Source organism: Bacillus rossius, chromosome 13 (genome assembly GCF_032445375.1).
Source record: "Bacillus rossius redtenbacheri isolate Brsri chromosome 13, Brsri_v3, whole genome shotgun sequence".
In the NCBI taxonomy this organism is placed as follows: domain Eukaryota; kingdom Metazoa; phylum Arthropoda; class Insecta; order Phasmatodea; family Bacillidae; genus Bacillus; species Bacillus rossius.
This window is the reverse complement of record NC_086340.1, coordinates 10,013,211-10,030,009: the sequence shown is the minus strand read 5'-3', so window position 1 is coordinate 10,030,009 and position 16,799 is coordinate 10,013,211. Positions and strand designations below refer to the sequence as shown.

The 16,799-nt window shown below is 37.9% G+C and overlaps 1 protein-coding gene across 1 annotated transcript in view; it reads right to left on the bottom strand.

The window, feature by feature from the left end:
• The window catches only part of LOC134538593 (atrial natriuretic peptide receptor 1-like), a 302,281-nt gene that overhangs the window by 17,613 nt on the left and 267,869 nt on the right, over positions 1-16,799 (bottom strand). The window contains exon 16 of the mRNA XM_063380019.1: positions 5,857-6,006. Coding sequence (XP_063236089.1) covers positions 5,857-6,006 — 150 coding nt within the window. The remainder of the gene's footprint in view (positions 1-5,856; positions 6,007-16,799) is intronic.

Sequence of the window (16,799 nt, the reverse complement as noted above, 5' to 3'; positions counted from 1 at the left end):
TCGGAAAGTCCCTTCGTCTTCATATATGAACATTTTGGGAATCCGGGCTGTCATTTCTGTTCGACGTTCAAGCTAATCGGAACATTTTTGGAATAACCGGAAAGTCACTTAATCTTCATATATGAACATTTTGGGAATCCGGGCTGCCATTTCTGTTCGACGCTCAAGCTAATCGGAACATTTTGGAAGAATCTGAAAGTCCCTTCGTCCTTCATATATGAACATTTTGGAAATCCGTACTGCCATATATGTTCCACGTTCAAGCTAATCGGAACATGTTGGAAGAATCGGAAAGTCACTTCGTCTTCATATATGAACATTTTGGGAATCCGGGCTGCCATTTATGTTCGACGTTCAAGCTAATCAGAATATTTTGGAAGAATCGGAAAGTCCCTTCGGACTACATTCAAGCTAATCGGAACATTCTGGAATAATCTGAAAATAACTTCTGTCAAAATTCAAGCTAATTTTGAACATTTTGTAAGAATCAGCGAATAACTCCTGTCAAAATAAAAGCACATAGTTAAATATAACGCAGGCACTGACTTCATTACTCATATAAAGTTCGTACCTTCATAAACGTTACAAATTAAGTTTCAAGAAAAAAAGTATGTTCGAAAATTACTTATTATTTCGTAAGAAAAAATACTAATAGCAAAATGTAAATATTTTGTTAAAGCATTCACTTAATTTTCTGAGCTGTAAAAAAAATCATTTAACTTCATAATTCTGCTCAAAACAAGCAGTATTTAAAAAAAAATGCTTGTTAAATTTTTAGCATTTATCTTAGCGTTATTAAAAAAAGGAGACTACTGTCTTTTTATTTTAGAAAGAACCTTAAATTAGTACATTAGATACGTGAATATATTTGAAACAATACAACTTCTCTAAATCATTTTATGTCACTACAGGTGGTAAGTGGAAGTCACGATTACACAAACTTTATCATTTTCAAGTTTCAAATTATGTCATGCTATTATTTCTTTCACTGGCATTATTTACGTTAAGGAGTAAGAAAAGCCATCGCCAGATACAAGCAAGTGCATCAGAGGAAAAAAAAAGTTACTTCGGCCATTGGTAGCTAAACGTAAACATTTTCATTTGAAACTCAGGCAAACAAAGAAAACAAATAAATTTCTCAACTTAAATTAGCTGAAGAAAAAATTCAGACTTTTCAACCAACGAAATTACAAAAAGTAAATTCTGAGTCAAAGAAGTTGTTTTTTTTTTAACGTTTGTTTGCCCTATGAAAAAAAAAAAACCGCAAAAGCAGATGAAAATTTTTTTGGGCGTCTAACCAACATGGTACAGTCCATGAACAAAAAAAAATGCTTCACCCGGTTACCATGTTATCACGAGACGTAGCCAACCCATGTCAAAATGAGCTTGTTAAATGTCCAGGATTGTTTATCTTTGAACGTTGTGAGTGCCCCAGCTAAATTAAAATTTAAAGTTCTTCTGAGTTTGCAACACGACAGGCGTAACACTCTTTGAAAATTGATTTAAGTTGCATGAAGACTATGGCATTTACTTATTTTCCCCCCAAGACAATAAAACTTATTTTCAACAGGATTTGCCTCAGCATTTTTCGCCATAAAAAATCAGTTTACTGATATCATCACAAAGCAATACAACTGAGCAATAAAAGTGGATGAACAATTTAAATGCAATAAGATAAAGTTATTTTAATAAATTTTACAGCAGGGAGAGTAAACGGGAGAGCGAATATATTAATTGATTTTAATTGCCTTTGGTCAAACGGGAGCTTTTTTTTTTTGCAGAGGAGATTCGCGAACCACTAATGAACTCGCCGCTCAGTGGACGTCAAAGGCTATAAATCATGACTCCGCTAAGTAAAATCTGATGGCATCCATCTCGTTTCACGTCCACCCGCATTAATGCCCGGCTAAAAGCCGGATCACAAATCAAAACCCTCTCAGCTTGTGCCAACTTTTTTTTTACCGTATTTACACTTTCAAATACTGACAGTAAAATGCACAAGAAATCATCCTGCAGAAAGTGAGCTACAACTGAAGAAATATATCTGCTTTACTCTGATAATTATTGAACTAGATATCTCTCGACACATATATGACGACATTACGAAGTACAACGAGAGAAAATGGCACCACTACAGACCTCCAAATTTACAAACAAATGGCTTTCTTCCATTGGCCGCTGCCACATTCTACCCTCTGAAGGGATTGCATCTTGTTTATATGAATACGGATTTTCGTTGATTCCCTACAAAAAAAAAATTCTGTACGTTTATAAACACGTTACTTGGGAAACCAGTTGCCAAGAAATAGTTTGTAATACTACAAGAAAGATATTGCAACTTTGTATAACTCAGGACTATGGTTATTTTTGCATATATAAAATTTGTTCTTCTAAATAATACCGAGTATTTCTTAAGAAAATTGGCGCATAATTATATTGGTGGTTCATTCATGCATAATTTTCTTAAACAATTTAAAAGATAATCGAATGCCAACAATTTGACTTTATTTTTTTTTGTATCGTGCGTATATTACGTGCGCAGTTAATACTGGGTCGCTATTCATGGAACGGTTTGCAAATAACTACTAACTTATAAATAACTAACTATCGGCAACTAACTGGGGAAACACAACGCATATATGCCCGGGTAATAAGCTCGTTTTATATCTCGAAGCATAATACAAATATTTAAATAAATTAATATTTCATAATTTTGAAATGTAACGCTATTGGTAGAGACCTGAAAAATTCGCGGATTAATTTCGTGATAGTCTAGAATCCAAAAACCTTTGCCTTTTTACTGCATCAGTGATTGGGCCACAGTTTATCTGAATGATACTCGGCCAATGAAAAACCTTAAAAAAAAATAAGTATCGAATAACGAGCATCCCAGTTAACAGGTGCTACGAGTCAGTAACCAATGAGCAGATGCAATTCGCCCGAGTGCATAGAGGATCATGGAGTCCATTCTATAGGTCACTGAAATCGCGAATTTTTCCGGTCTCTAGCTATTGGTTGCCATTAGTTACGTTTCCGTGCATTGCGGAAGCAACAGACGAGATAGTGGAATGTTCCACCGTTTACGTAATTCGTCTCCGTTTCAGTGTCATTGTAGAACGGGCCTTCCGGAACTCCTTGCTGTCCTTGCTCTGATTATATTTATCAGTGCATCAAATAAGGATGAAAGGAAGCTGACACGGTCAAAGGGAGGTTAAAGGGAGGGCTGGACAACACCACGAGATTAAAGTAAAGTCACCACACGAAATTAAATTTAAATGTTCAAGGCCAATTGCATTCATTACAGCTTCGCAGTATATCTTAGAAAACAATATCAAAAAAAGCCAAAACAAAACTATTATAGGTCAAACCAGGAGTTTATAGGTCGCAGTAAGCGACCTGGGACTCCTAAACGGGCCTCAGGGTTCGATGCCAAGTCGCGGCACTCGGGCCCCTAGGCCCACACTGGTGATGATGAGATCCCTGTCAGTCGGACGTGAGTATGCTTGGGGTTGCTTCACTAAGCAATTATTCTGAGCCTGTGCGAAAGCCCAAAATACGAAAAAAACCTTTGACCTCATTTCGGCCCAACGAACGAGCACATCAAGTGGCTAGATTATCCGTGAAACAGTTCAATCTAGCCTGGAGTTCAATCTGCGTTTGCCTACCTCATAGTTAGAGACCCGAAAAATTCGCGGGTTCATTTCGCGTTATTCTAAAATTCAAATAATCATACCTTCGTGCTGCTTCTGCCATTGGTTCACTGTTAATCTGGAGGACTGAGGGCCAATTAGAGACCCTCACTCATAGAAGTGTCGAATCACAGGCCACCCAGTCGAGACGACTCACAAGTCAGCAGCCAATGAACAGTTGGCATTTGCCAGTGTGTGTAGAGGATATTGGAGTCTATCCTGGAGGTCATTGAACCCGCGAATTTTCCGGGTCTCTACTCATAGTCACGCATCCGGTGAGGTGTCTACGAAAGTTCTGCGTGACGTTTTAGTACCTAATATTTATAGTGTATTAAATTAGAGAATGCAGTTACTTTTTAGGATTTGTACTGGAGGAGGTAATTTTTTTTTTAAATTCACGGGCGTGTGTACGTTAGAACGCCTGACTTTGTTCGGGTGACTGTACTCTTGGGGAATTATTTCCCTCCCTTCAGTAACACTGAATGAATACCTCGTTTTTACCGAACCCGTCGTTCGTAGCGCTGCTTTTGAACTGCTGGTTCGGTTTACACGGCTTTAAAAACTGCAGCGTCATAAATAAACGGTTAATGTTCTTCGCCTGTATAACGCTGTGAAAAACCCGACCAATAATGAACCAACGAAATAAAAAAACTCAACTCTCAAACGTTTAATATATATATATATATATATATATATATATATATATATATATATATATATATATATGAAGTCATGAAAGCGATGGCTTTTCACCCATTCGAGTCATTCAAATAATGTAAAGTTGATGAAAACATCCATACGTACGATTTAATAGTATATTTATTATGTACACACCAATAAATACTGGATAAAATATTGAAGCAATTATATTTTAAATATATATAAATGGGTCTGTTACTGATGTTGGTGACAATTTATTTAGCTTAAATTATCAAATGTATATTATAAAAACAGATCAGTTATGTGTTGGTTGATTCCTAAATTGTTGGTAACTTAGAACTGGATTTCACACGCCATACTGATGTTTTCATTTTACTGTCATTGCGTTTCTGTAATGTGAACACTACACTTCACTTGGCTGGGTTGTCCTATCACAAAAGTTTCCACATAATATTTACTTAGTTTTATAGGCATATAATTGGTTTTAAACATCATAAAATTAATAACAATAATAAAAAATATTTGCGCAACTTTTTCACTCATTATATTACACTTAGTAAATATTCGTTAATTTTTTTTACAGAACTTAAATTTATTTATAAAAATGATCGAGGAAAACACACACGCTAGAAGTGAAATTTTTCACTTAAATAATCATCAGTAATTAAGTAATTAAAATTAATTAAACTGAAAGTTAAAAACTAACATTTAATTATTAACTTGAACGATAAAAAAACGACTATTGCAACAAACACTGCTATGGAAAACCTGACAAGTGTTTATCAGTTGTACAATTCTAATTTATTCGTCATACCGCAACAGTCGATCACTTAACAGCGAAAGACTTTATCGCGACAATATGCACAGAAAAAAAAATTCTGTACTTTACAAAATAATCCTCTGGAAACCAGCTTACCAAAAAAAAAAATATAGTTTCTAACGATACAAGAAAGGTATTTGTAACTGTGTACAACATAGGGATATGGTTATTTGTGACGTTTTTTTTTCGGGAAACTACTGAGCATTTTTTACGGACATTGGAATATAATGTTATATTTTAATTGACGTTTCATTCAAACATATATACAGACACACACACACACATATATCAAAACCATTGGAAATAAAATCGAATATTCAAATTGTGACTTTATTTGGAATTAATATGCTTGTTAATAATGAGCGCAGTTAATACTGGGAAGCTGTTCAGGGAACGGTATAGCTATCGGAGGTAGGGTAAGAGTAACATTCCAGTTCTCTTATAATACATTCCAGAGCTTTTAAGAAAAACAGAACTGTGAGGGATCGCTTCCTGTTGTTTGATCGGGAGGGTGTTAGAGCTTCGGCAATGACCAGCGGCTGGGACCACCATCCCAGCATAGTCACCGCCTCAGCCCCTCTACCGCACTCAGCTAACCAGACAGTTGGCTGCGTCCTGAGCCTTGAGACTTTGTCAGCACGAAGAAGGTACGAACGCACGGGGCGGGACGCCGGTGTTGGCGCTCACTTGGGCAGCAGCTGGTACAGCAGCGCCTCGCACTTGCGCTTCTCCTCCAGGTAGTCGGCGGTGCGCTCCTCCACCAGGGTCTCCAGGTTGTTGGCGTACTGCTCCATGCGCGACAGCAGGTTGTCCAGGATGTTGCCGCTCTCGTAGTTGCTGGAACAGCACCGCAGATTGGCTCTCACGCAGCCCCGGGCCGTCCGGGGCTACCGGCCAAACCGGGAATCCTCTTCTCACAGACGAGAGAGCCAAACGCCCAATCGTGCATCTTCGGTTGTTTTTTTTGGTTCATTTTAAACAGGGGCGCAACAACAAGGGAGGAGGGGGCAAGGGTATTTCCCCCCCCCCCTCCTGAAACCTTGACGTTGGGGGAAAACGGGGGCAAAGAAAGTGCTGTGTAATCAACTTTTATATAATAAAACTGCTTAAATAGCACCATTTTCCAGCTTGAAATACAAATTTTCCCGGGGGAGAACCCCCCGCTTCAATAAGGGAAATCTATGATTCTTTATAAAAAGGTATATTGCCCCCCCTCTCCCTTTGGAAATTAAGTTGTTGCGCCCCTGATTGTAAATAAATATGGCGGTGTTGATAAAATGATACTAATGGTCAATTAGGTTAGGTTAGCTACATTATAAATACTTTAAAACATTGTGGACGGTTTGATTTTGTTAGGATAGCTACATTAAATATACGGGGAAAAAAACATGAACTTCGGGGAACTTCGGGTTTTGGCTCTCTCGTCTGGGAAAAGAAGGCTTCCCAGCCAAAACACCGCGCACCGTGCCGGGAGTTTATGACTTTACTGCTTGGAACACAACAAATCAGGGAAGTTCTAATATATTTTTACATTGTTGTGTTCCAGAAATATGATGTCACAAACGTTCGATCCTGATAGTAGTCAAGTACCAAAAACCTTTTTTTATCCCTTCAGGTTTTTTTATAACACAGACGATTAGCACAGTGGAAAAAAAAAAGGTCTTGAAAGACAAGACATATTCATAACTCCCATAGAAAGCACACTATCAAATTCGGACCAAATTATAGTAAAACTTTTAAATTGCCATCCAAAACCTTTGTCTCAAACAATTTTTGATACGACCAGCCCTTAATGCAAGGTTTGAGAGATCAGAAATTATTTTTCACTTACTTTCTTAGTAGATACCAATATCGAAACCCGTTTAAAATCGCTGTAAATATACTAAGTAATACAAAAAAAAATTATCCTGAAACATTTTTGATAACTACTAACTTGAGCGCAAATGACGAATAATATATATATTTTATGTGTACACATGCTCTCAGTATACTGCATTTAGCAGGAGTAACTTCGTGAAAATGGCGCGGAAGTCCATTAATGGAAATGTGTAAACAAGATGGCGGATCCACGTGCAGCAATATGAACCCACATTTAATCAATTTCGTAAATATTAGGGGACATAACAAACGTATTGGAAGGTCAAAGGTAACTTTATGGTAGTGAAACAAACTACCCTGGAATTTATTTGGTAAAATAAATTAGTCAAAGTAAAAAGTAATTACAAGTTTTAAAAATAATAAATAAAAATAGCATTGCAAAGATGATATTACAGATTATTATTCTGAACACAACGGCAGAGTGCACGCTTGTTAACCTCAGAGACGTGATTAAAATATTATCACTGAAAAAAATATTTCTACTATTTTTTAAAAACATTATGTTATGAGAATATTGCATAATAATAACTTAACAGCAGCTCAATAAATTTAAGGTTGGTTTGAAGGAAGTACTTACAAACTCCTTTCAATAATTTAAGCAAAATACAAATAAACGAACACATACTTAGTGTTACAAAAAACGTTTTAAAATTTTTATTCGTGTCAATATTTTAGTAATGCATAGAATTATAACTTCAAACGTATACGGAAAAATTATAATATTAACTTCTTAAGGAATTTGAACAAGGTTGACAGTATTTTAGTAAAATTTCTTGACAATATTATGGTCCAAAGCTGGGGGTTTAGGATTTTTTCCATGCCATTTTTTGTTTTTAAAGTTTTTAATAGTTAAAAACTTCCTGTTGTTTCGTGCTGCTATCTGCGTGTGATGGTGGACGAGAAACATTTACGATTCAGGCAGCGAATTCTAGCTGCGGGCGCATAAAGTACGTGTGTGATCGCTAGGGACCGGAAAAATTCGCGGGTTCAATGACCTCTAGGATGAACTCCACAGTTCTACGTACACTCGGTCAAATGCCACCCACTCATTGGCTGCTGTCTTGTGAGACGTCACAACGTAGCAGCCTGTGATTCGATAAAGCTTTGGTCGGGTGTTTCTCACTGGCCCAGAGTCATCCAGGTGAGTTGTGAACCAATAGCAGAGGCAGCACTGAGGTAGGTATAACGATTTGTATTTTAGCCTATGGCGAAATGAATTCGCGAATTTTTCCGATCTCTAGCTGATCGCGTAAAGAAATTTTGTTACTTTAAAAGCGAATATTTTATTTATCAGAGCGCGGCTCGGGTATGGATGGCCGTGTGACAGCTCGGACGCAGCCCGGATGGTCGGATGCCGGCTCTGAGCGCGGCTCGGGTATGGATCGACGGCTGCGCTCAGCTGCGATCGCGGCTTCCGAACCTCTCGCGTTCCCGGCGGAAGCGAACCCGGACAGGAAATGAGCGTCCCGAACTGGCAGAGCGCGCGGCGAGAATGAAGCGGATCACGCAAAACCTTTCCAATGAAAAAAAAAAAAAAAAAATCATCCACGGACGTAGATTAACTAGCAAGAGAACTGGAGGTTCCGGAAGGAATTTAAGTTATTTTTCGTGCAATTCGAAATGAACATTACGCATGGAGTCATAAAAAAAATTGAACATAATTTTTTTTTCTAAATTCACTTTTGACGTTATACTTATTTAAACGCGTTATAAAAAAAATGACAGTGGAATTGTACGATAAACACGCACCATGCAACGAAATTTTCATAGGATGAAAATACGGCTAATACATATAAATCTTATAATTTATTTATTGTGTATAGTGATATAAATTGTGATTATAAAAATTTTTAAGTTTTTTTTATAGGTTAGGTTATGTTACCGCATGTTTAATTTATTTTCATTATTAATTATTACATTTTTTTATAAATAATTGAAATTAATACATAAAAATAAACCATCAGCATTTTTTTTTATTTTTATATTAATTAAAATTTTCTGGATTATTTGACTAAATTAAATAATTTATTTTATACAAGTGTTTATATTAATACGCATTTATTACGCGAAGTAAGTAAAGCATCTAACGTGCGTACATAAGTAAACGCGCCTTTTTTTTTTTTAGGTATATTTCCAAGGAAGACAACCTACTTATTGTAGCCATTACCATGGTGCGTTTTCCGGAAAGTATTTATATAGTTTATAGTTATTCGTTTCATGATCCATATACCCCATAACCATCATAAAATCAAAAGTTATATATATATATATATATATATATATATATATATATATATATTACAGCGCTATGTTTTTGTGAAACTGCTCCAATATTAATGCAATATTTGCGTCTAATTAATAGCTTGTTTATGAATAAAAATTGTTCTAACACCCATTAAATCCACTCCACGTTTTCAATAAGAGTAATACCATCTCCACTCTGTCAGCACAATGCTTCCACAAGAAGTTTATGCTCGTACCACCGAACTTCAGCCATTTTTTTCCTTCAATTATTTACAAGGTAAAATTATGGGACATTACATTAAACAAAATTAAGACTGGGGCTGTTCTGTAAAAAAACATTCTACATAAAACATTAGTATAATTTATGTTTGTACTGTACTTAAAAACGGCTTGTCATTATTCGCTGCTATCGTACTTCCTTAAGACTTTAAGCATTCACCTACATAAGTGTTAATAAATACACAATAAGTATATTACGCAGCACTCCTTGGCTTCCGGAGAAAATTTATATATATATATATATATATATATATATCAATAAATAATTACTACTTGGGAATTAAGGACATTAATTAATTAGCCTGGTTCAAGCAGTTTACGGAAACATACAATTTGCTTTTATCTTAGGTAAATTTTAACGGGCAAACGTTTGATTTAAAAAAAAAAAAATGTAAATAGAAAGTTTCTGTGCTGCAAATTTCCACACGCGATAAAAACTTTATTTTAATTTTTTTTCCGTGGGAAGATAAAAGAAGTCCTGCTTTTTTTTTTTGTTATTCTTTTGTATTCTTGCCTTACGAGCCCAGCGTTTACCCTTCGTACGGAGTTCCTTCCATTAAGGAACGCCGCTCTTCAGATGTGCTGTCTCTCTCTATCTCTCTCTCTCTCTCTCTCTCTCTCGCAGGAAGACTTGTTTGCCGTTCTTTGTAATGCGCTTTTCCTCGCTAACGAGAAAGTACCCCACTGGCCGGGCAAACCACTCCGAGATGGAGCGAGGTGAGAGGCGCTATTCTCGAGCCTCTCCTACAACGAAAGGAACGAAAGTAGAACCAAAGTCACAACTCTGCTTGATACAAAGTCATCGAACCGGCAGGCAGTAAACCTAAAGTTAGGGCCATGCATATTTCGCGAAAAGATTTCGAGACTAGCTGTAAGTTAAAACACTCGTGGCATCGTCTGTGCTTCGTGATTGGGTGAGTTTCTCCCAGATAAACATCGATTGTAACAACACCGATCACAGTAATTCAGCGCGGAAGCAAACGCGTACTGAGTGGCTCGGTCAAAAAAGGCAACGACTTCTCTCGCAGATGGCCGCCAATCACAAGGAAGAAACCACAGGTGCAGGTATATACCTTGTTGCATTCTAATAGCCGTTCAGATCTTTTCGCGAAAAATGCCTGCCCCTACCTAAAGTCTATTGACCGACATGCAGTAGACCTAAAGTCGTTTGACGGGAAAAGCAGTAAACCTAAATTCGGTTTCTCTGAAAACTTACTCAAGTAAAGGTCTGTCCAGTGCCAGTCATCTAACCTGAAACTAGAGAACTGGCGACTAGGGGTTGGTGAAGGGGGGAGGTTAAATCCCGGACATTCGAAGAGTCTGCCTCAGCGTGACGTATGTTTTCATTCTCTCGACTGTGCGTGTCCTTTCTTTTTGGTTTGCTTCTCCTCCCCTCCCTTCCTTCTCTCGGCGCGTGCGTACGTGGCTGTAGCGAGTCGTAACTCATGAGATCAGTAGGGGCAGTCATTTTTCGCGAAAAGATCTGAACACTTATTAGACGGCAACAAGGTATACCCACACACCTGTGGTTTCTTCCTTGTGATTGGCGGCCGTCTGTGGGAGAAGTCGTTGTCTTGTTTGACCGAGCCACTCTGGACGCGTTTGCTTCCGTGTAGAATCACTGTGATTGGTGTTGTACTGTTGTTACAATAGATATGTACCTGGGAAAAACTCACCCAATCACGGAACACAGACGATGCTATAGTGTTTTAACTTCCGTCTAGTCTCGAAACCTTTTCGCGAAATCTGCATGCCCCTACGTTATGAGTAGAGACCTATAAAATTCGCGATTTCAAATCCCTAAAGGATAGACTCCATGATCCTCTACGCACTCGTGCAAATTACATCTGCTGATTGGTTACCGACTCGTAACACCTGTTGACTGGAATGATCGTGATTTGCTGATTCTTCTGTTAAAGATTTTTCATTGGCCCAGAGTCCTTCAGATAAACTGTGGCCCAATCACTGAAGCAAAATAATGTCAAAAGTATTTGGACTCTATCCAATCGCGAAATGAATCCGCGAATTTTACAGGTCTCTACTTATGAGATCAGTAGGGGCAGGCAATTTTCGCGAAAAAAAATCCTGAACGCCTATTAGACTGCAACAAGGTCCATCCGCACCAGAGGTTTCCCCCCTTGTGATTGGCGGCCGTCTGTGGGAGAAGTCGTTGCCTTGTTTGACCGAGACAGTCAGGCCGCGTTTGCTTCCAGATTGAATTACTGTGATTGGGGCTGTAACAGTCCGACATTTACCTAAAAAGAAACTCGCCCAATCACAAAAAAAATACACGATGGTACAGTGTTTTAATTTTCAGCTAGTCTCGGAATGTTTTGACCTAGAGACCAGTATCGTAAATCCTTCTTCGTCGAGCCCTTGACTGAGTATGTTGCCGGTTTAGGAGTAGGCCTACGACCGCGCTTTGGGCAATAAGCAGTGTTAAGTTGCGACCGTGAGTGACAGTTGAATTATAGTTAATTTGTCGTCGTTTGGCAAAGCTCTTAGTGATTCTGATGCAGATTAATGGTCGATTTTTTGAGCACATTATAAAATAAAATGGCACGTTACCACGAGGTCAAGCGTATAGCATTTTTTTGCGGCTTTGACCAATTTTTGGGTAAGATGTACCGAATTATGAAAAAAAGGCAAGACGGATTGGCACTTGGCATTTAACATCCTTCATTTTTGTTGTAGAGTAAATGTTTGGCGTAACCAGTGTTGCGCTCACTGTAGTTCGCAGTGTGCATTTAAATTTCCATTTATTTTCTCTTTCCAATGTACGTTTTCTTCCATTAGCTCTGTACTTGTTTCGTTGTGCTCCGTTGCCGGACGCACGCCATGGAGCGCAAAAGTTTCAGACATAATTTTGCAATGCAAACGAAATTTTGTTCAATGAACCAGAAAAGTTGTATTTTGTAAGGTAACAATTTGGAACGAGAACTGTGTAAATACGTATTCCTGGTGTATTTCATCAAGAGCATCATCTGATAGGTTCCATTTTTTTTATTTCTAAGGAGATGTAATTGAAAGACGCCATCTTGGTTTAAATAATTTTTGTCAACATTTTAAAAAAAATCATTTAATATTATGAAGTTTGGTTCTGTTTGAGCATAGCTAGTGATTTAATGAAATTCCTTGCTGTTAATACTGACTAAATGCAACAAATAGTTTCTCCTGTGAAATAATATTTAATGTTTGGCATTGAATACTTTTTTCTTTTAGAATGACTACAACTGTAATAACAGTTTCAATAGACACTATTTTATGGTCTTAAAAAAAATTGGTTGTCTGTAAAGTCGGTTTACCGATAGTTTAACGTGACAACGTCATAACAAAACATTGATGAAATGATTGCATACTTTATGAAGAAAATTGAACCATTTTTATTTTAATAATAAAAGAATAAATACTTGAAATTATAACTAGTAATCAGATTTTTAAAATGCAAGAATAATTAACCTTTATTGCCGAAATTGTTGTTGTAATAAGCAATGAAAACCACATTAACTTTTCACTTCACTTTATAAACAGTCGTGAGGAAGAGAGATAGATTCGGCGCAAGCGTACAATGAACGTAACGGGACACAGCGTAACGGAACAATGTGCGTAACGGGACACTTTTTCGTTCGTACAGCCGGCGTTCATCAATTTATTAGACGTTGTCACGTAAAAAAAAACAATAAATAGAATGATTAGCTATATTAAAACGTATTATGATTAACTGTGTTATACAAAATACGACTTTCAGTTGTAACAACCCGAGTAGTATAAATCTGGCAACAGTGTTCGCCACTCACTCTGTACTGAAAACTGAGCGTGAAACCTACTGTATAACATTATATAACAGCTGGGGAAATATCGTAACTCTAGCAACAGGCAATTGACTGACCGGCACTAAGGCGTAAGGTCGGTTTGGCGAAAGTGTTTTAGACTTTAGATCTACTGTCTGCTACCCTCTACGAGGTATCCGCTTACCCGTACTTCTTATCGAGCGAATGCAGATATAAAAGGTCCTTAGCCAGACACTCACAGAAAAAAAATTGTGAGAACTGTTTTATTTTTTACTATAATTCACTTTACGTGACCAAGACTTAATGTAATCTATTCTTTATCTACACACTGTTTCGTGTAATGTATTTTGTTAATAAGCAAGACACGTTTTTCCTAAACTTTATTTTGAAATAATGTTAAAAGTAATGCACGTGTGTGTGTATAATATTATTTACTACATGACACACTGCATTCACGGATTGAACAACAAAAATTTTAATCTTATTCATGTATATTGTCTTTTTAAAAATAAAGATTATTCAATTTTATTGTATTAAAGATGACAATCTGCAATAAATAAACAGTTTTTAATAAACTGTATTAATAATATTAAATTTGCAATTTTTGTTAATTTGGTTGACGTACATATATTTAATTTTAAGCTAATATTATTGTGTTTAAGTACTTATTCGTGTATTATGTATATATTTAATTGACTTGTTCTACATCCTAAAGCCTGTGATCATGCAGGATCCACAGAATGTAAATTAATATACATGTTTGAATTAACGTGTTAAATAATATCTCGGAGAAACCACATACAAGTAATAAATCTGTAGTGTTATGGAAGAGAGGGTTAAGTCAAAAACATCAAATTTTAAGAGAGGTGGAAGAAAGTTAAGGATTATTTGAAGGATATGCCTTTTGACACTTTATATGGTTTGTAGTTTTGTGTTGCCTGTAAAAGATATCAATAATTAATAATATAACGACTAATATTTGATCGTGAAAATAATATTAGACTTTGCACGGAGCTGCCTCCTCGCAGCACGAAAAGAAATAGAGAGAGAGAGAGAGAGAGAGAGAGAGAGAGGCATAGATGAACCCAGTTGCGGAGGTCGGGAGACGCGATTCACGAGTTGTCCCAGGGTCGCGAACACGGGTTCATTACAGCCACGAACATACCCCCTCCCCTCCCCCAGGCTCCAGGAGAACCGTTACAGAGACACACGTAGCAACCGGACAACGTGAGCCTCACTGTCGCGGATTTGCTCTGTTCGCGCAGAGGTAGACGAGCCAAATAGCGGAGCACTAACCACGTCTGAATCGAAACAGCCTTTCCTCGCACTTTTTTGACGTGACAACGTCTAATAAATCGATGAACGCCGTCTGCACGGACGAAAAAGGGTCCCGTTACGCACATTGTCCCGTTTCGCTCATTTTTTATATCGCTCTTTGCTAACCTGAACCTCCTAGCATTGCGACCGAGTCCGTGGCGTAATTCTGTTTTCATGCATTTCAATGTAACATTTTCATTGCTCTTTGCTAACCCGTTCCTCCTAGCATTGCTGCAGAGTCCATGGCGCAAATATATTATTTTTGATTGCATCTGGGTGTTGGGTAAGCCATTTTCCTTCACATCATCCTTGAAAAACTCCCATTCGTTTCCTACTTTTCCTATCATCGTCCTATCCTTAACAGAATAACACAGATAGGAAGAAGTTAAATAGCAAACATGCATAGAAGTTATAGTTAAAATAATCTCTTCGTTAAAGTAATAAACATATTTGAATTAATGAGTGCAAATAAAAGTAAATTTATGAATTAAATTGTAGATTTCATTTCACTCCTTCTTTGTATCCATACAAAATAGTGATAATTCAATAAAAATGATTCAATTTTATTCATAAAACTATGAAATCATTTTATCAATGTTTTGTTATGACGTTGTCACGTTAAACTATCGTCCGTAAACTGAATTTACAGACAACCAATTATAATTTTTTTAATTTTGGTTATTTCACTTACAAATACGACGGTCATTTGATTGCGTTCGAATAATGCATTAGCCTACTAAGAGACCCGGGTAATTTCGATTCACCCGTCTGACTTCAGGGTAGAATTCAAAGTTATAGGTGCGCTCAACCCATTTTTGCTATCGCGATGGTTGATTTCTTGGCGAGAATAATATTTATCTACTTGGTTAACATTTTCCTGAAAAAACGAAATTTCGTTTTACGTTCGGGTACAATTTCACATTTGCAGTGTACCTTCAACTGTTTACTACGTGAAATTTTTCAAGCATAGCTAACAGTGGAATTATTTTCTGTCCCTTATCAACATACAACGCTATAGCTTGTTTCCTTGTATCTAGAAATGAATTATTCTCACTTTGCGCATTAGACGACTAAATGTTGTATTGTTATCCACTTCAACTGTCGACAGGAAATAAAAGGCCTACGCTGTTTTTTTTAGCTTGTTAATGTTGTCGCGGTGTCGTGACGCTACGCCATGAACCCCGTCGCGCTGTTAAACGATGTACGACGCCTGATCGGTATAGAGACCTGCAAAAATCTTGGATTCATTCGGTGATGGGCTAGAATTCAAACACATGTACCTCTTAGATAATGTTGCTATTGGCTTACTGTTCACCTGGACGAATCTCAACCAGTTATAAACCCTCAACCAAAGAAGGATCGAATCACAGACAAACCAGCTGAGACGACTTAACAAGTCGGCAGCCAATGAACTTGCGTTATTTGCCCGAGTGTACAGGGGGTATGTGCAGTCTATCCTGAAGGCCATCGAAACCGCGAATTTTGCAGGTCTCTAGTAATCGGGTTTGTCGTGTCGTGCTCGTCGTGACACTGTTGACTCCAGCCTGGGGCGAAGGGACGGTCCGGGATGACAGCTGGTCGCGGACAACTTTGTCCCGACTCGGTGCTGATTAGTGTCCGGGAAGTTGCGACAAGTCTCAGTAAGTCCCGGGACTTGGAGACTGTCCAGACTTCCCGGGACCGCAAACCCACACAGTGCTGATGTGCTAGAGCCGTGTCAAAGGACTATGGACTCCCGGGGACGCACCACAACGCCGAAATACCACAACGCCGAACGTACAATAACGCCGAATGCCAAATTGACTACAACGCCGAAAGCTAGAAAACAGCTGTGTACCACAACGCCAAAATACATTAACGCCGAAAAATGTCATTGCAGGTCTGCCACAAAGGTTAGGTTAGGTAAGGTTAGGACACAAATTCATTCAGTTGTTTTTCATTTTGCTCCTGTGGCCCCCCCCCCCCCCCTTCCCGCGGCATCATTTTTCGGCGTTACTGTATTTCGGCGTTGTGGTACACAGCAGTTTTCTAGCTGTCGGCGTTGCGGTCAATTTGGCATTCGGCGTTGTGGTATTTCGGCGTTATTGTACGTTCGGCGTTGTGGTAACGACCCTGGACTCC